Source organism: Thunnus albacares, chromosome 1 (genome assembly GCF_914725855.1).
Source record: "Thunnus albacares chromosome 1, fThuAlb1.1, whole genome shotgun sequence".
Lineage (NCBI taxonomy): Eukaryota > Metazoa > Chordata > Actinopteri > Scombriformes > Scombridae > Thunnus > Thunnus albacares.
This window is the reverse complement of record NC_058106.1, coordinates 40202975-40222756: the sequence shown is the minus strand read 5'-3', so window position 1 is coordinate 40222756 and position 19782 is coordinate 40202975. Positions and strand designations below refer to the sequence as shown.

The following is a 19782-nucleotide window of genomic DNA, read 5'->3' as shown; positions in this document are numbered from 1 at the left end:
ACTTCCATCCGGGTCAAATTGATCACTATAAGTGGATGATTATAACTGATTTCCTTTTCTTTTTCTTCATTTCTCATACAGATTATCATGTAATTGACATTCGTATATTTATTACATGAATATAAAGTAATGAAATGAGCAGCTTCGCTATTTACTGAATTTCATTGTCTGTTTCAAGATACAGTACAGCTGTTTAAATGCTTGTTGTTTTGCTGCTGCATCTCATTTGAATAGAACAGCAAAGATTTTAACCAGTGCTGAGAGTTGAATTTATATCCAGCATCACCAAAAGTCCAAAGTTCTGATTGGCAGAAGTTTTCCACCAGGATTTTATTTTTCACAGGAAAGAAAATGTTTGAATTTTCCAATTTATCTTCTTTGATTCAGCTTCATATATTTTACAGCACAGATATATGAATTCTGGCTGAGATAGAGAAACTGATCATTGCTTTGATATCAAGTGATTTAGATCATAATATGTCTGTGTATCACTGATTCTGTCATATTTAACTGTCACATCTCCAACATGTTTAGAATAGAACAGCAAAGATTTTAACTAGTGCTGAAAAGAGAATTTATATCCAGCATCATCTTCATGTTCATTATTTCCTCTTCAGGCTGAGTGGCTGTAACCTCTCAGAGAGAAGCTGTAAAGGTCTGTCCTCAGTTGTCAGCTCCCAGTCCTCTAGTCTGAGAGAGCTTGACCTCAGTAAAAATAACCTGCAGGACTCTGGAGTGAAGCAGCTGTCTGCTGGACTGGAGAGTCCAGACTGCACGTTGGAAACTCTCAGGTCAGGATTCATCAACCCTTTCAACAAATGAACATTTAAAATCTGAAGGATTATTAGAGGATAGTAGAGAGAATTATTTTCCTTGCAGATTTTTATTGTTTTCTTTTGATTTTGTTGTTGAATTAATTGATACCTCAGATGATTTTTCAGATTTGATAACATTTCATTTTACAGGTCCACAAATTTCATGGTACAGTGGAAATCGCTTACAGTGATCACTTCCATCCGGGTCAAATTGATCACTATAAGTGGATGATTATAACTGATTTTCTTTTCTTTTTCTTCATTTCTCATACAGATTATCATGTAATTGACATTCGTATATTTATTACATGAATATAAAGTAATGAAATGAGCAGCTTCACTATTTACTGAATTTCATTGTCTGTTTCAAGATACAGTACAGCTGTTTAAATGCTTGTTGTTTTGCTGCTGCATCTCGTTTGCTCATTTTTGGCAGTTTGTCACAAACTTCAAGGAGACGATGTTTATTGTTGAGAGAAAATGACTCTTTCCTTTTCTTTTTCTTGTCATGATTTCATTGTGCACGCATCACCAGCCTCAGGTCACCAGCTGGCAGTGTTGTGCGTTTAGGCTGCTGGGAAGGACAAGTGAGGGCAGGGCCACAGCAGCGAGAAAGTTGAACCAGAATCGACTTTTGGAGAAACACAACCTGTAATGCTGTACAACCTTGTCATGAGGGAAGACAGAAACATTACTAGGTAGAGGGGAGGACATTTCTCTTCATTTGATAACGAGTGAGCTAGAAAGTGGATTAGGAGAGTGAGCAGTGGTAGTGAGAAAGCTGGTGAATGAGAGGAAGAAAACATTACTTTCTGATTGTTTCACGGCAGTTACAAACACACCCACCCCACACCTCCACACTAGGGGTGTGCCTGAATACAAATACATTATTCAGCAAAGCACAAATAGTGTTTTTTTATGAATATTTGTTTCATACAATTTAAAAATTATTTTATAAATATCATACGTGTACTATGGGAGTAAGGTAAAAAGAAAATAGAATTAACATAGTTTCAAATGTTTTTTTTCCATATGTTTTCATGTATGAAAAGACCCAAATTATACGACAGATAGTTCCGACCAAGCAATCTGATTGGTCAACTAGACATTTAGAACGAGCTCAAATCAGCATGACAGCACACCTAGCCGTGCTCAAATGAAAAAAGCCTCTCACTAAAAATATTACTCCGCCATTCATTAGAACTATAAACCATGACGTCACGCTAACAACAACTGTCACTTCTGGGTAGAAGACTGATATATATATATATATATATGTAGAAAAACACCGTGGTCCAACCTATCTGACATTTCTGATGTGCTTATTTTATGTACTGTGTTGCTCTGTTAGCGTCTTTGGTTTGTTTTGTTTTGTGGGGGGGGTCTTCGGTGAAAACCCAGAACGGAGTTTTGAGTTGTCTTTCTTTTATGTTTGTGAAACTGGATTGAACTGAACTGATTAGGGGTTGTGGGGAAAACAAAACAGACCCTTTACCGAGTGGATTAAACTCTGAGACTGTGGAACGAGTTACACACCCTCACACACACTGAAAAACCCGAACCGTTCTCTACTCTATCATTACCCGACATGGAATTTTTTTTTTTTCAGCGCATGTCTTAGTTACAACAAGATTGAGCTAGCAAAGCAGTTTTGTGTTTATATATGTGGCATTTATTTAGTTTGGAAAATCCCACAGTCTCCAGAAAGCGTTAGCTCAAGTTGGCTGGCTGACTCAGCAGGGACTAGAAATCGTCTCTGTTGCTAGGTCGTTACTAAGGGTCGGCCTACTTGCTGGAGTAGTAAACTAGTTTCATTACGTAGGAGTCTACATACGTAACTGATTGTTTTCCAGGTACCCATAATATGATCAATTTATATCTTTTTTTGTTGTTGTTATACAACAGTTGTTAACTGATGTATAATTGCAATATTACTTATATTGCAATACTGCTTTAATACACACTGTAAGCAGACTACTTGATTTTCTATCAGAGAATTGTTTAAACAGCATTTGTATAGGAATGATTCTGTCCCGACTTTTTTGATCCATACAAGCGGTTTCCACTGTAATTACGTGATAATTAGCCAGTAACTTCTTTGAAATTTCTTTGAACTACATTTTTCTTTCTCAGAGCTGTTTCTTACAGAAATGTTTTTCTTGAATTTACTGTACATTTATGTAACTGGGGTTATTTTCTGTAGCTACAAATTACAGATGTCCCCTAAATGCCTCATGATGCAGACATTGACTGTAAAAAATATGGACGTAGTCACGGTGACGTCACCAATTGGTTCGCGAACTGCCATTTTGAAGCCTTGAGTGTAGCGATTTGACCATCGCCATCTTGGATTTGGCCATCGCCATGTTTGATTTTTGGAGCCAGAAGTGACCATATTTGGAAGAGAGGGTGGAGCTGACCAGAGCGCTAGCTACTAGCTTGGTTAGCATGGTGCATTTATAATCTATGGTTAACAGTCATAATGTTAATGCAAATTTTCGCTAGCGAAAAACAGGCCTAAGACCGTTAAAACAAAATGTACTCAGTGGAAAAACTGATCATCTGACTCATTGATGGGTCTTTTATTACAAAAAACACCAAACAAGACTTTTTTTAGGTGACCATAATATTACAATTAACTTTAATGAACTGAAAACACACTGTGAAATAGCAGCAGCTACGCCTATACGCCATGTTTACGTTATTTAAGCAATGTTGTCACCATGGCAGCGACTTGTCAATCACAACGTAGCCATGCTCTAAAGCAGGGGTTCTCAACTGGTCTCAGCCCGGGACCCACATTTTCCCATGGTCATTAAATCGCAACCCACTTTTATAGAATACAAACCAAACAAATTTATTTTTGAAAAATAACCTTAAAAAACACATTTAAACATACATATACATGCAAAGTGAATTTAAGAGCATTTTTTTAAGAAACTGAGCAGGAACATGACAACTACATGTATAAAAGTTACTGCAATAAAATTAAATATCAAAACTGCACAAAATAAATAAGGCCACAAAATTAGATATTTCACTTCTCTGCATATCTCTGCGTTCAGAGTACATTAGTAAGAAACTGAGGAGGACCATGCCAACTGCATGTATAAAAGTTACTACAATAAATTTAAATATCAAAACTGCATAAAATAAATAAGGCTACAAAACAAGATGCTTTCACCCAACCTGTCTTTTGTGGAAGTCAGTGAGACAGTTGGGCATGTACTTTACTTTTGATCAGAGTTTCAAAGTCTGGGGTGACAGTAGGCAGAGTTACTCTCAGATCATGCTCAGTGTTCAACCTGTTTCTCTGCTTTGACTTGAGCTGGACCAAGGTAGAAAAGCCACTTTCACAAAGATAGGTTGTGCTGAATGGTAGGATCGTTTTGACTGCAAGAGTGGTGAGAGATGGATACTCAGCCATCACATCGCTGCACCAGAAGTGGAAAAGGCTTACGTCGCCGAATCTCTTTTTCAGCGTCTGGTCACATGACAGCTCCACCAGCTGATGTTCTTCGTTGCGTGGCAACATGACGCTTTCCATGTTGACGTTGAAAGGGTCGCGTATCCAGACATTAACGTTATCTCCGTGTTTCTCTGGGAAGTAGTCGTCAAACCGAGCTTGAAGTTTATTGAGATGCACCTTGATCGTTTTTTTCAAGTCATTTTTGGCCGTGGTGTCCAGCTGCTGTGCTTCCTGGCAAGCATTTGGAAACAGTCTGTCTTTGAATAAATGATTCACCCACAGTGTGATCTTTTTCTTGAACGCAACAATTTTGTCTGACTGTTCAAAAATGTTGTTTCCTTTCCCCTGCATAGGCACGTTTAACGTGTTGAGGTGCTCAAAAATATCAGCCAGATATGCAACAAGTGCGAGCCAGGTGTCGTTGTCAAACAGTTCAGCATATGAGGAGTTATTCTCTGAGAGGAAGGTGGCGATTTCTGTTTTCAGTTTGTAAAAGCATGACAAGACCTTACCCCCCGACAGCCAGCGCACTTCGGAGTGATACAACACCTGCATATGCTCAGAGCCCAAATCTTTACACAGATTTGAAAAGCAGCGGCTGTTCTTCACACTCCGTTTTATGTGGTTCACCACTTTGATGACATCTTGCAAAGCTTCATCAAGCACAGGAACCATATTCTTAGCTGCCAGTGCCTCTCGGTGCAAAAAGCAGTGGTTCCAAGTCGCATTAGGTGCCCTCATCAGAATTTGTTTCACCACACCTGAATGTTTCCCGGTCATGGAGGCAGCGCCGTCAGTTGTCACTGAGCTCAAATACAAGTCCACAGAGTTGAAAATGTCCTCTGCTTTGGTAGTGGTAGGAAGTTCTCTGCTGCACAGAAATTGTTCCTGCAAATCACCGTCCCACACACGTCTCACATAAACCAGTAAAATGGCATGGTGAGTTATATCCGTGGATTCATCCATCTGTAATGCGTAGTAAGGGCTTGCCTGGACGCGAGCTGTGGTCTGTTGTTTTATGTTACCAGACATGTCTTCAATACGCCGAGCTATAGTATCATTGGACAGGAGTATGGTTTTAAGCTTGTCTGCTGCTGATTGATCCAGCACCTCTCTTACCATGTCCATGGCGGCGGGTAAAATAAGCTCTTCGGCTATTGTGTGTGGTTTCTTGGCCTTCGCAATACGGTGAGCTACGTGGTAAGACGCTCAGAGCGCTTACCACGTAGCTCTTGCATCTTGTTTGGAACAAGATGCTGTCAGACACTTCTGTGATACCTTCAGCTCATGAAGTCGTCTTTGAAAAAACCGGCTTGTCTTTACATGTGGGATGTTTCGTTTGTAAATGTCGCATTAGTTTGGATGGTTTCATGCTCTCATGTACCAGCACTTCATTACAAATAACACACTGGGGTTTCTGTCCATGTTTGTCCTCAATGAACGAAAAGCCACATTTCAAATACTCCGGGTTATATTTGCGTTTCGCCATCTTGCCTCCGAACATCATCACAAATTTAAAGAGAAGGGTAACCGGCAAACGAATGCTGGTTACCATGGCAACGAGAATGCTGTGCGCATCTGACGCGTGCCTCTCTCTGTCTCTTTTTTTTCAAGATAAAAGACGAGTACAAAATCAGATGAGCATTAATTATTTTAAATTATTTTTAATTTATTTATTTTTTACAAGCTGTCCGTGACCCGCCCAGAATGTGTCCGCGACCCACCAGTTGAGAATCGCTGCTCTAAAGCATATGCTTCTTTATTGTCTATTTTTTCAGCCGGTGCAGTCGCCCCTATTGGCCATTAGATAGAATGAAGGTTTTTGGCACTTCTGCATTAGCTTCATTTTTCAGCTCCGGAGGTTGCCGCTTGGATGCAGATGATGCAGACTGCAGTCAGTAGAAACTATAATTTATCAATGTTCCCTAAATGCCTCACATGCAGGCTAGCAGTAGATGCTAGCGGTAGATGCTAGCTAGGCGGCTGCGCACAGAGAAGTTTCTAGTCTCTCTTCAGTTACTGCAGCGCAGCTACTCAGACGGGTGTTTGGCTAAAATGAGTTAGTTTGGAAAGAGTAAAATAAGGTGTTTTAATGTCAGATTTAAATGAGTTGAAACCGAGTGGAGCTGGCATGTTGCCAGAGAGAGAAAACTGCTAAGCTGCAGAGCGGCTGTGGAAAAAGAATCTGCGGGACTCCGGCGGGCGTTTCCCTCCAAATTAATGGATTATCCTGGTGAGTTAGCCACCCGAGGTTAGCTGGTTAGCATTAAGGTTTTGTTCCAAAATCATTTAATGGTATGTTAGTTTACCTCGAAAGGTATGGTGAAGCAAAAAGCCAGTCAGGATATAACGTTTGTGTGATGTGATGAGAATATAGCTGATGCAGCTTTTTAGCCGCTAACCACTGTAGGCTTAATTGCAGCCTAGAAGCTAGGCTAAGTGCTACATGCTAAGCTGCTGTTGTAGCGCTGGGAAAGCACGTAAGGCAGTTTGTGCTTATTTGAAATGGGCTTAAAAGTTAATGTGTATGTACTAAAACATGTAAAAGGCCAGATATGTGCATTCATTTGAAATGTACCCATGTCTATAATGCATAATAAACATACTTATAATGTGTTATAATCTGCTTAGAGCACTGTATAATTATAGTTATAAACACTCATAAATATTCATAATGCTTTATAACAATAATCATAACACATTATAAAGCATTTTATAATGACTTATAAGGTCAAGAATCATAATACTTCATAACTGCTGGTCACTCACTGACATGTTTTACAGGGATCAGAGTGTATTATAATTCTCATAGTTGTAATACATTATAATCATTTTATAATGCATCAATAATCACTGTTATAATGCATTAAAATGGTTATAAGTGACTCTAACTGGTCATTGGGTGCTTTAAGTGAAGTAATGTAATTCCTGAAGAATATGCAGATATAATACATTACAAGCTGCTTATAAGTCACTATAAGTGCTCATTGTTTGCTTTAAGAAAAGTGAAAAAATATCACTCAAATCTTTGCAAGAACAATACAAAACGTTGTAAAACTAATTAATTAGTTTAACGAGTCATAACAGACAATGAATTGACTTTCCAGTCTGACAAAGAACAACTGAATGATGAACATTAACATTTCACTAACGTTTCCCCAGAAAACTCACTAAACACTCAAATTATAGATAAAACCTGAAACTATTTCTATTTCTATTTTACTTTTATATAAATGTTTGATCAACAAAAGTGAGTCATTAAACAACTTGGTGAGTGATAAGTGATTATAATACTTTATAAAACAAACACAGAAACAACTTTTACACAGATGACCTTGAAGAACCTATTAGAGTGAAATATATTCATATTCATTATATAATATATTCATATTTTATTATCAAATTAGGATTTGTTTAGTTTGAAAGATGTTTTTATAATAAATAAATATGTGAATAAATGAAAAAATGAGATTGAAGCTCACTATGTTAATATAAGAACTAGAGCTGCTCGATTATGGCAAAAATCATACTCACGATTATTTTGGTCAATATTGAGAACACGATTATTCAACACGATTACTTTTTGACTCATTTTTGCCGATGCAGATATGTGCACATATTTTATTCCAGCTGGCTGAGGAGACTATTACACCTGCAATCATAGATTGTATTAATGATCAATAAAGACAAATTATGAAGGAAGAACTCAGGAAGACTGGAGTTCAGGAGCTCAGCATTAAAACTTTAATGAACCTGCCAAGTGGGTGCAGCAGTAGTTTTCTTTGAGTTTATTAGACAGACAGGATTAATGTGTAGGATTTCATCTTTGGTCCACAGTCTGAGGCAGAAGGTGGCGGTAATGCACCTAATACGCTGGTTGCCAACCGTCGTTATAAACCAAAAAGAAGAAGAAAAAGGTTTTTTTCAAACAGAGTGGTACATCCTGTCAGCCGAGGGGTTTCCTATCTGTGCAGCCGAACACAGCAGCTCCTCCACGGACTGTTACATCCTGATGGTCCCGGTGTTTCCTCCGCAGGCTCCACTTCACTGGATCCAAACGGAGAGCCGGGGCTAGCTGGGAGGCTAGCGGAGCATTAGCAGCAGCATGACCGGAGGGAAGCACAGCCAGTTAGCCTCCGCTAGCCTCCCAGCTAACGTTAGCCCCGGCTCTCCGTTTGGATCCAACCGGAGCACCGAGCCCCGGTTTGTTATTCAGGTTAAAGTGGGAAGAAGCAGCAGGTCTGTCGGGCAGCTGAGTGAAGTGGAGTCTGCGGAGGAAGAACAGGTTAGCCCCGGTTTCACTACAGGCAGATTCACTCGCTACAGTGGGCGAAGAAATAAAACCAATGAATCAATAAGTACGAACATTAGCATCAGTGGGTTAGCATCACTGGGTTAACATCAATATGTTAGCATCAGTGTGTTAGCATTAATAGGTCAGCATCAGTGGGTTAGCATGAGTTGGTCAGCATCAATTGTTAACATCAGTGGGTTAGCATCAGTTGTTAGCATCAGTGGGTTAGCCTAACCTGAAGACTCTAAACAGAGAAATAGAGAACAGGAATATTTGTGCTGCTGAGTCTCCTGAGTTTTGTTCAGCACAACCTGAGAAACACTGAGTTTTGTGTGATGAACTTTATTGATTAGTGGATTAATGCATTTTAATTCACTTTTGGACGTGGCTCTGCTCTCTTGGCTGTGTGCAGTGAACTGATGTCTCTCTTTCATTACTTCTGTAAGTCAGATTACATTAATTCTAGGGTGAGTTTTTCTCTTTATCCTCCTGCTAGCTGTTAGCTTCAGTGTGTTAACCATAGAGACGTGACGTCACCCATTGGTTTGTGAACTGCCATTTTGAAGCCTTGAGTGTAGCGATTTGACCAACGCCATTTTGGATTTGACCGTCGCCATGTTTGATTTTTGGACCCAGAAGTGACCATATTTGGACGAGGAGGTGGGGCTGACCCTAGCGCTAGCTGTTAGCTTGGTTAGCACGGTGCATTTACAATCTATGGTTAACAGTGATAATGCTAATGCTAATTTTTGCTAGCGAAAACCATTAAAACAAAATGTACTCACTGAAAAAACTGATAATCCGACTCACTGATGGATGTTTTATAACAACTAAATGCTGAACAAGACTATTTTTAGGCGACCACAATGTTACAGTTAACTTTAGTGAACTGAAAACACGCTGTGAAATAGCAGCAGCTACGCCTCTATGCCATGTTTACATTATGTAAGCAAAGCTGTCGCTGCGGTAGCGACTTGTCAATCACATAGTAGCCACGCCCTGAAGCATATGCTGCTTTATCATCTATTTTACTCTAAATGGGACCATAATTTACAAAATGAACATCATGCTGTATTGGAGAGGACTTGAAACTAGTGATTGAGACCACAAACTCATCAGGAAAGTCTTTACTGAGGTAATAAATAAAGAGAGAAGTAGGGTCATTTTCTCATAGACTTCCATACAGTCGGACATCTATTTGCAGCCAGTGGAGTCGCCCCCTGATGGCCGTTAGATAGAATGCAGGTTTTTGGCACTTCTGCATTGGCCTCATTTTTCAGCCCCGGAGGTTGCTGCTTGGTGTTAACATCAGTATGTTAGCATCAGTGTATTAGCATTAATGGGTTAGCATCAGTGAGTTCGCATCAGTGAGTTAACATTAGTGTGTTAACATCAGTGTGTTAGCGTTAATGGGTTAGCATCAGTATGTTAGCATCAGCGGGTTAGCCTAACCTGAAGACTCTAAACAGAGAAACAGAGAACAGGAATATTTGTGCCGCTGAGTCTCCTGACTTTTGTTCAGCACAACCTGAGAAACACTGAGTTTTGTGTGATGAACTTTATAGTTTAGTGGATTAATGCACTTTAATCCACTTTTGGACGCGGCTCTGCTCTCTTGGCTGTGTGCAGTGAACTGATGTCCCTCTTACATTACTTCTGTAGCAGTCAGATTACATTAATTCTAGGGTGAGTTTTTCTCTTTATCCTCCTGCTAACATCAACTGTAAATCCACATTTTAAAGCTGATATTTAAAACGTTTTCTTCCTGGGGGGTCATGACCCCGGACCTCCCTAGGGGGTTCACATCTAAAAACATGCCGCTGTATCATCCCTCAGCTGCTGACTTTTCCCATCTGGCTGGATGCTCAACTTTCTGGAGCTCCCTGATTCAGTTCATCTTTTAGTTAGTTAGTTAGTGTGGAGACAGTGTGTTGTTGTATTTGACTGCACACAGCAGGACTCTCAGACTGTCTGACATGTGTGTTGTTTTGGGTGTTTGCAGCCTGTCAGGATGTCTGGTCACAGAGGAAGGCTGTGCTTCTCTGGCCTCAGCTCTGAGCTCCAACCCCTCCCATCTGAGAGAGCTGGATGTGAGCTACAATCATCCAGGAGCCTCAGGAGAGAAGCTGCTGTCTGCTGGACTGAAGGATCCACGGTGGAGACTGGAGACTCTCAGGTACACTCAAAAAACTATTGAGGCCTATTATGTAACACTTATGTATTTCAATAGCATATAAAATTTCTATCCATTGGAATTGCATAGTTTTGACATATAAAAACTAATAAACTTAACATGAAGCATTTTTATAATTAAAACATAAATTAAACAATGTGTTTAAAAGAAATAATAACGAGGTTTATGCAATATCCCCAATTAACTTAAAATGCATGAAATTAATGCACTTTAAATGAATAAACCCAATGTATTTTAAATGTATCATTTTGAAAACTATGAACAGTGTTTCTGCTATAACAGTAAATGCCAAAAATAACGCCAAATATCCATTCATTCAGAAATCAATAGCGTTTGGGAGCCTCTGAGCAGCGCTGTTTCGAAACACGAGTCAACGTCTGTGTCGTTGCCATGGAAACTGCAGGTTGCGCAGCTCCTTTTAAAGAAAAGGGCAGTACGTGAGCGAGTGTTTCAGTGAGAGCGATTGTCAGAAAAGTGACGGTGAATGTGAGCAGAGCAGAGGAAAAGGTGAACAGTAAGGCTGGATTCAGACCCAATCAGGCGTTGTGGTGTTCAGCTGCAGGGTGGCGTGGAGGTGTGGGCGTGTCTATTTGTCCTCCAGAACATAACCGCTGTGAAACAATCAGAAAATAACTTTTTATTGATCTGATTCACCGGCACTCTCTCTACCAGCGCTCCCTCTCTGTCTTCATTCACTCTCTAGCTCGCTCGACCACTGCTGCTGTCTCTCTCTCCTTCTCTCGTCTTTTTTACAGTACAGACTAAAGTGTGTCAGTCAGTTAATAAATGCTGCAGCATGGGGGTTAGCTCCAGAGTTAGCAACAATAGGTTAGCCTAACCTGACGACGCTAAACAGATGAATAGAAGCAATGGGGAACGGAGGAATATATGGCTGCTAATCCCCCCCACCCACCTTAAACAAGAACTAAAATACATTAAAAACAAAACATAAAACAGTCAGATTACCTTCACATTTGAACAGTTTAATATTTATTCGGAGCATGTGGCCAGTTTGGGTATTGCAGAAAGTCAAAGGCAGCAAAACATCGTCATACAACAACATCACACTACACCATTTCCATTCAACAACATAACACACTGACATACAGCACACACCCACAAAAAGAGCAACCAAAACATGTGAACAACAAATATATTAAGAATCTATTTAAAAAAGAAAGAAGAAGAACAAAAAAGAAAAACAAAAGAAAATACCGTTCTTACATGCGCAAGGTTAAAGAAAGTGCTCCCTTTTCAAATATTTACTTATTTTGGCACAGTTGACCACTCAGACAAATGCCTATAAAGACAGGCAAACAGTTAAAGGCTAATTTAAGGTAACCCTGAACTATGATTAGTCATTTCAGAAGCATAACAATTCCTAGAATCTGATCTTGAAATTAGAATCAAAAACATTGTGAAGGCTCAGGTGAGGCCAGAGACCAAGAATATACTGTATATTATAAACAGACCTTTCTGTAGCAACAAGAAACTCTCTTACAAACTGTGCTGAACAACTGTGTGGAACTAGAGATAGACAGGTAAACCATGGTGACTGTACTGCTTACATCACATTACCAATTCAAGAAATCCCTGAGACCACAATTCAGAAGACTGTAACAAGGCTCAGTTGTTGAGGAGCTTTCTACCACTTTCACATGATTCTTGAGTAAAGGAATATAAACAGAATATTCAGGTTCACTCTGGTAAGTGGCAAAACTTGCAGAAATCAACCACTTGTTTGCATGTTTTTCCCAGAGGGAAATAATAATCTATAAGGTCAAAATGCAGTCACTGAATTTAATTTTCAATACTTGAATTTTTGGTGAAGTCCAGGTCCAGGTCCCTCAGGATTTCCTTAAACCCTTCAATCATGCACTTGAGGTCCTTAGGGTACGGCAAGTTCAGCACATCAATGAAACAAAAACCATCAGACTTGCAAAGGTGACACTTTGTACGTTTTGCAGAACTTCCACACCTTCAAATGCAACACCAACATCTGCATACATCTCATCTTCAGGACCGGCGGCCTCCACTCGAATCGCATAGATGCCCGTTGTTGTCTGTGCAATCCCTGACTCTGCCTCTGCACGTTCACTATCCTGCTGGATGAAACATGAACAATGAGCTGCGTCCCAGTGCTGGTCAAACTGTGATGTTCCAAGTTTCTGAAAATGCAGTTTTACAAACTGAAATTTGAGCAACAACTGAAGCATTCATTTAATGACAGTGATAGTTGGGGTTCTTATCTATGGTAAGAGTTCACACTTAGCATAGATAGAAATCCAGTACACTCTTACCATCACTGTATCACTACGCTACAATTTCAACTACAAGTTGTCAGAACAAACAGTGACGAGGGCTCTGTTGTGTCGAGCTCCAGAAACAAAGTAGTTAGCAGTTAGCAAGCCAGAGGGTTGAGAAAAGATCCTGGACAATGAATCCCAAAAAATGTGTTGTGCATCCTTCAAAAACTTTTCTCAGCTGTGTCCACACTTGAAATAGTAACACTGTGTTTTAAGACAGGGAAGCAGCTGATGGGTCAAACTGGAGAATCTATTAAACTAGTAAGTAGCAGCTAATGTCACTATATAAGTAAGAACCTGAACTATCACTTTGAACATGCAACAAGCAAAAACGGAAAATGAGCTGCTGTGGACAGGGTCAGCAACACAACATATTTTAGACACTTAAAAAACAGGTCCATCTAAAACAAACAATATTAGATTAAGTGTACGTTATAATATTTTCACCGCTTTACTTTACCATCAGACTTTACTGAAAGGAAACTGCCTTTACATCATAAAATATTGCCCTATCCAAGCAAACCAAACTCCATCGCCTCCATCGCTCCATAGTGACTTCAGTGTTTTAAAAAGGACAGTTTAGATTCACCAAAGTCATACAATAACACAAACTGTACTGAAAGGAAAGCAGATGTGCTGTAGTTACTAAAATGACTGATTTTGCCTATGGGGTTTGGTTGTGGCGATGATGTTTTTGATTTTTACGAGAGTTAAAGGTGCTATATATATTTGTCTGGAAAGTACATCCTTCAAACATACAGGTTATGGTTTCATATTGCCTAAGATGTCGATTTACGTGACTAAAATAGTCCTTCTCTGTTGAAAGTTCCTGGCATCCACACGCCTGACAAGAAAACGTAGTGAACTGAACATGTGGTGTTTCTAGATTCCTGTGTTTTTTATATATGTGACTCAAAAGGTTCTTCCACCTTGTGAACGTACACGGACAATCTACATATACACACGGATACCGGCGATTGCTGCCATGGAGGAAATGTTTGAGCCTGAAATGTTTTAGCAACTCATACCTAGTAGATAATGAAATGTCACACACTTTACACGGCCACATTCACATATCTGTGAACACAGACAAAACACATCCTATTAATTGTGGGGTCATTAACTACAAACTATGTGATGATCACATTACATTATACTGTAAAGTCTCATGTGATTGGCTGAAAAGAGACATGTGATGTTCAGAAGTTACAGATAATTCCCCTTCGAAAAAACAACTTTAAATGAAGCTGTTGCAGGGAAGTCTCATAAAGCCCACACACCAATGCAGTCAAGTTCACACATGACAAGAGCTTTGTAAGTGCAAGTTCAACAGTCTGCAGGTAAACTATACTACACATGTTCTCAATGTGTTTACAACATACTTACAAGATGTCAGAGGTTGCCCTGGCATTCAGCTTCATGTCAAATGATGTTGAATTAGGTTCCTGTAAAACACAAACTGTTCTAGTCAGACACTCAATGTATTTGTACTTAACATGTAATTCTACAATATAATGACCCTTTTACTTATCAAATCATAAGCCCAACATGAACCATTTTGACTATTTCTTTTCTTTTTTTTGGTGGTGTCCAGGTTGTGCAGCAGAGTTTGGGTTTGCATCCACCATGTGCAACACATGTACAGGCTAAATTAGCATCTGGCTATTACTGAGTTTCTGAATAGCAGTGTCAAAAATATATGAATTATTGAAAATGATCCTCTGGCACTTTTTAGTCCATGTTAAAGCTCACCTCTCTGGCTGTATATTTCACACCTTCCTACATAAAAACACCTTCAGTCTACTGCTACTGACTATTTCCATCATTAAAATTATAATATATATTATATACATTCAGAGAGGATTCAGTTATTTATACTGTAATTTATTGACATTACATGAGGTAAATACAGTGGCGTCCTGGTTGGTTTTGATAGGCAGATGATGTGTGAGACAGTATCAACTGCAGTAATAAAACATGCACTCACACTGAAAACTGTCAGATGAACTACGTTGAGTATGGATGGAACTCACCAGTAATCAGCCTCGTGCGAGTGTCTCGTGCTCGCTCGTGCTGCGCTGAGGTGGTTGTCAAGATGGCGGCGAGAATTCTGACGTATCTGTTTAGAAACGATTCCACTTCCTGAGTTTGATATGTAAACCAATCTCACACGTTTGAACTCATTGACTTCAACCATATTCAAACCATGTTCATACGTTTTAATTGATTACATTTCATTATTTTTAGAATTACAATATTTCTGCAGATTTTATGAGATTTGAATAAATCCATTTTCAAATTGTGGTGATTGAATGAAAATGACAGAAATCCAAATGCTTAATAATAAATGATGGCATGAATGATGTTTTTGAGTGTATGGAGAGACAATGTCTGATAGAGGAGGAAGAGCTGGAAACATTTTCTCTGTCAGAGCTGATCACACATCTCAACTCAATCTTTGACTTTTTGTTATTTCTAACTGAAGTTTCCTGTAAATGTTGAAAGTTCAACCTGATTAGATTCAATCAGGGTTTCAGAAGGATTGGGATACTGGATTCAGATTGGATCAAAGTCTATCAAAGCCCAACCCCACATTTGAACAGAATAATCAAACAGTAGACTAGAGCGATGTAACGTCCATGTTTGCATGCTGAAAGAGAACGTGCTGCTCTGACCCCCCTCCTCCTTTCAGCCTGCAGCCTGCTGGAGTCCGATTCTTGACACCAGGTCTGAGGAAGTGTAAGTGTGTTTTTCATTTCATTCATCAAAACAAAGCAAACTTCAAACTGTGACATCACTCATTCACATCCTACTGAGGATGAAGATGATGTCATCATCAATCAGATGATTGATCAATAACTGCAGCTGTATTGTGTCTCGTTCTCTCCATCAGATTTCTGTCGACTCACACTGGATCCAAACACAGTAAACAGAAAACTCAAACTGTCTGACAACAACAGGAAGGTGACACATGTGTGGGAGGATCAGTCATATCCTCGTCATCCAGACAGATTTGATGTCTGGCCTCAGCTGCTGTGTAGAAATGATCTGACTGGTCGCTGTTACTGGGAGGTCGAGTGGAGAGGAGACGTTGATATATCAGTGAGTTACAGAGGAATCAGCAGGAAAGGATACAGTAATGACTGTTTGTTTGGAAGGAATGATCAGTCCTGGAGTCTGACCTGCTCTGATGATGGTGGTTACTCTGTCCGTCACAATAAGATAAAAACATCCATCTCCTCCTCCTCCTCCTCCTCCTCTGTCTCTAACAGAGTAGCAGTGTATGTGGACCATCCTGCTGGCACTCTGTCCTTCTACAGAGTCTCCTCTGACACACTGATCCACCTCCACACCTTCAACACCACATTCACTCAGCCTCTGTGTCCTGGGTTTGGAGTCGGGTCTGGTTCAGTGTCTCTGTGTTCTCTGTAGGAGGAAGAGTCTCCTCCTGTTAGAGAAACTTTCTCATGTTATTTAGTACCAACCTGATCTCTCACTGCTTGTAAATGCAGTTTCTAAACCAACATGGTTTCCACATGACTGACAGTTTGTTTGACATTTAAAAAGCTGTAAAAAAGAAGCTGATGTTCTCAGAGCAGATAGCTCAGTCTGTGAGAGGACTGTTTGGAGGTTTGGAGGTCGTGGCTTTGATCCTTATGAGTCTCAGTGAAACTCAGAAGCTCTCAGAGAGAAAACCACCAGTGGCTGAAAGTTTACTGAAACGTCAAGTTGTGACCAAGGTTTTTAAAAATATTGGAAGAGTTTTGCCCACTAACTATAACACACATAATGACAGTAAGTATCCGCTGGCCTATAGAGGCTCTTTGTTGTTTTTACTCTTATTTGTTGTTCAATTAGTTGTTTTTTTAATCATATAGTCAATTCAGAAAGCGACATGTTTTTATGTGTCTCTACTGGATGTGCATGTAGAGCTGTAAATAAACATTATGATTCATAGATTCATCAATTCATGGTTTTGTCTATAAAATGTCAGGAAATTGTGTAAATTGTGTAAAATGCTGGTTGTAATTTCACAGAGTCAAAGGCGACGTCTTTAAATGTCTCATTTTGTCTGAACTAAAGTCCAGAACAGTCAAATATTCTGTTTATTATCATGTAAGACAAAGAAAAGCATTCAATCTTCACACCTGAGAAGCTAAAAGCAGAAAATGTTTGCTTCAAAATGACTCAAATGATGATTAAGTGTTAATTTAGTGTTGACGGATAATCAATGAATGGACTAATTGTTGCAGCTCTGGCTGTATGTGAACAAAATATTAGAGAACAAACAGCTGACAGTTTAGCGCCTTACTAAATATCCACAATAAAAAGCTCATTTACAGGATCATCAATCTGTTTACAATCTGTTTGAAATGTTTCTTATTTCCTGTTTTTGTGTTGTACCAAGTAAAGTTGATCATTTGTATGTTTATGTTACTCAGGCAGAAATAAATGGAACTGCAGTATCACCTGTTATGTCCAATAAAAAAGGATCATAAATAATAATAGAAGCTTTATTTGATCTTTATTGTCAGATTCAGAAAAATGGCACTCTAATAATAAGCTGAACATTCAATCAATCAATCAATCAATCAATTTTTATTTATATAGCGCCATATCACAACAGAAGTCATTTCAAGGCACTTTTCACATAGAGCAGGTCAAGACCGTACTCTTTAATATACAGAGACCCAACAATTCCCCCATGAGCAGCACTTGGCGACAGCGGTAAGGAAAAACTCCCCTTTAACGGGTAGAAACCTCAAGCAGTCCCCGGCTCTTGGTGGGCGGCCATCTGCTTTGACCGGTTGGGTTGAGAGAGAGAAAGAGAGAGGGAAGGGGGAGGGGGGACAGAAGAAAAAAATCACAACAACAACAACAACAAGCACAAGCAGCAACAGTCAGGGAAGGATGCCATCAGGACTGTGAAGGACCGCGAAGGTTCGGCCCGGGACTCAGGTTTTCCTGTGAGATGAGAAAGCACAAAAAACTCCGGGGAAGGAGCAAAGTTAGTGACATGCATTGATGTTACATGAATGCATACAGATGGAGAGGAGGAGGAGGAGAGAGGAGCTCAGTGCATCATGGGAAGTCCCCCAGCAGTCTAGGCCTATAGCAGCATAACTAAGGGCTGATCCAAGGCGAGCCTGGTCGGCCCTAACTATAAGCTTTATCAAAAAGGAAAGTTTTAAGCCTACTCTTAAACATAGAGAGGGTGTCTGCACCCCGGACCGAATCCGGTAGATGGTTCCATAGAAGAGGAGCCTGATAGCTGAAGGCTCTGCCTCCCATTCTACTTTTAGAGACTGTAGGGACCACCAGTAAGCTGCATACTGGGAGCGCAGTGTTCTAGTGGGATAATACGGTATTATGAGCTCTTCAAGATATGATGGTGCCTGACCATTGAGGGCTTTGTAAGTTAGGAGAAGGATTTTAAATTCTATTCTAGATTTTACAGGAAGCCAATGCAGCGAAGCTAAAATGGGAGAAATGTGGTCTCTTTTTCTAGTTTTAGTCAGAACACGTGCAGCTGCATTCTGGACCAGCTGGAGAGTCTTTAGAGACTTGTTAGGGCAGCCTGATAATAAGGAATTGCAATAATCCAGCCTAGAAGTAACAAATGCGTGAACTAGTTTTTCTGCATCTTTTAGGGACAGGATGTGCCTGATTTTTGTGATATTACGTAAGTGAAAAAAGGCAGTCCATGAGATTTGATTTATGTGGGAGTTAAAGGACATATCCTGATCAAAGATAACTCCCAGATTCCTTACGGTGGTGCTGGAGGCCAGGGTAATGCCATCCAGAGTAGCTTTATCATTAGATAATCTGTTTCTAAGGTGTTTAGGGCCAAGCACAATAACTTCAGTTTTATCTGAATTTAGTAGCAGAAAATTGCAGGTCATCCAGGTCTTTATGTCGTTAAGGCATGTTTGGAGTTTGTTTAACTGATTGGTTTCATCAGGCTTCATTGATAAATATAATTGGGTGTCATCTGCATAACAATGAAAATTTATGGAGTGTTTCCTAATAATATTACCTAAAGGAAGCATATATTCACCTTCTGATGGAGGATCAGACACTGAAAGAACAAAAAGAGAAAACATCTGAGAAATAAATTCAATTTTTACTGAAATATTTCTGACTTGAAATATTTGCTCTGATGCTTTTATAAATAAAAAGTTTGATTTATTTTTGAATCAACACATTTCATATTTGTTCATTTTCTGTTCACAAGCAGTTGGTGATTTTCTATTTTTTTACTTTACTCCCATGATACACGTATGATATGTAGGCTACTTAGTGGCTGCAGCAGCATTTTATATATCATATTGCCTCACAGTAACCCATCTGCTTCCAGCTGGTTTGTGTGTGTGTGTGTGTGTGTGAGTGTGTGACAAACTGTTTCCTTGACGACCAAACACAAACACTCACCTGCTGCAGGAAGTCGTCCACCTGATCGTCTCTGCAGCTTCAGATCAGACTGGATCCAGAACTTCAGAGGGAAGTGGATCAGAGCTGCGTCACCATCAATAACACACTACTGATCAGATAAACACTGACAGAGATACACAACATACAGACGACAGTCCTGATACTGTTTCTCTCCTCAGGTTGGATACTTCCTCCTGACGAAGAGCAGTGATGAAGATGAGATGTGATGTTTCAGCTCCTCCTCAGTCTGATGTGTTTCTGCACTACATTTC

The 19782-nt window shown here is 39.7% G+C and overlaps 2 protein-coding genes across 2 annotated transcripts in view; one reads left to right on the top strand and one right to left on the bottom strand.

The window, feature by feature from the left end:
• LOC122986857 (NLR family CARD domain-containing protein 3-like) overlaps positions 1-19782 on the bottom strand; it is a 934102-nt gene that overhangs the window by 312785 nt on the left and 601535 nt on the right. The gene's annotated exons all lie outside the window — the stretch shown is intronic.
• Positions 1-19782, top strand: part of LOC122986229 — a 47167-nt gene that overhangs the window by 5532 nt on the left and 21853 nt on the right. Inside the window, exons 7-10 of the mRNA XM_044357385.1 lie at positions 618-791; positions 10581-10754; positions 15771-15817; positions 15972-16506. Coding sequence (XP_044213320.1) covers positions 618-791; positions 10581-10754; positions 15771-15817; positions 15972-16506 — 930 coding nt within the window. The remainder of the gene's footprint in view (positions 1-617; positions 792-10580; positions 10755-15770; positions 15818-15971; positions 16507-19782) is intronic.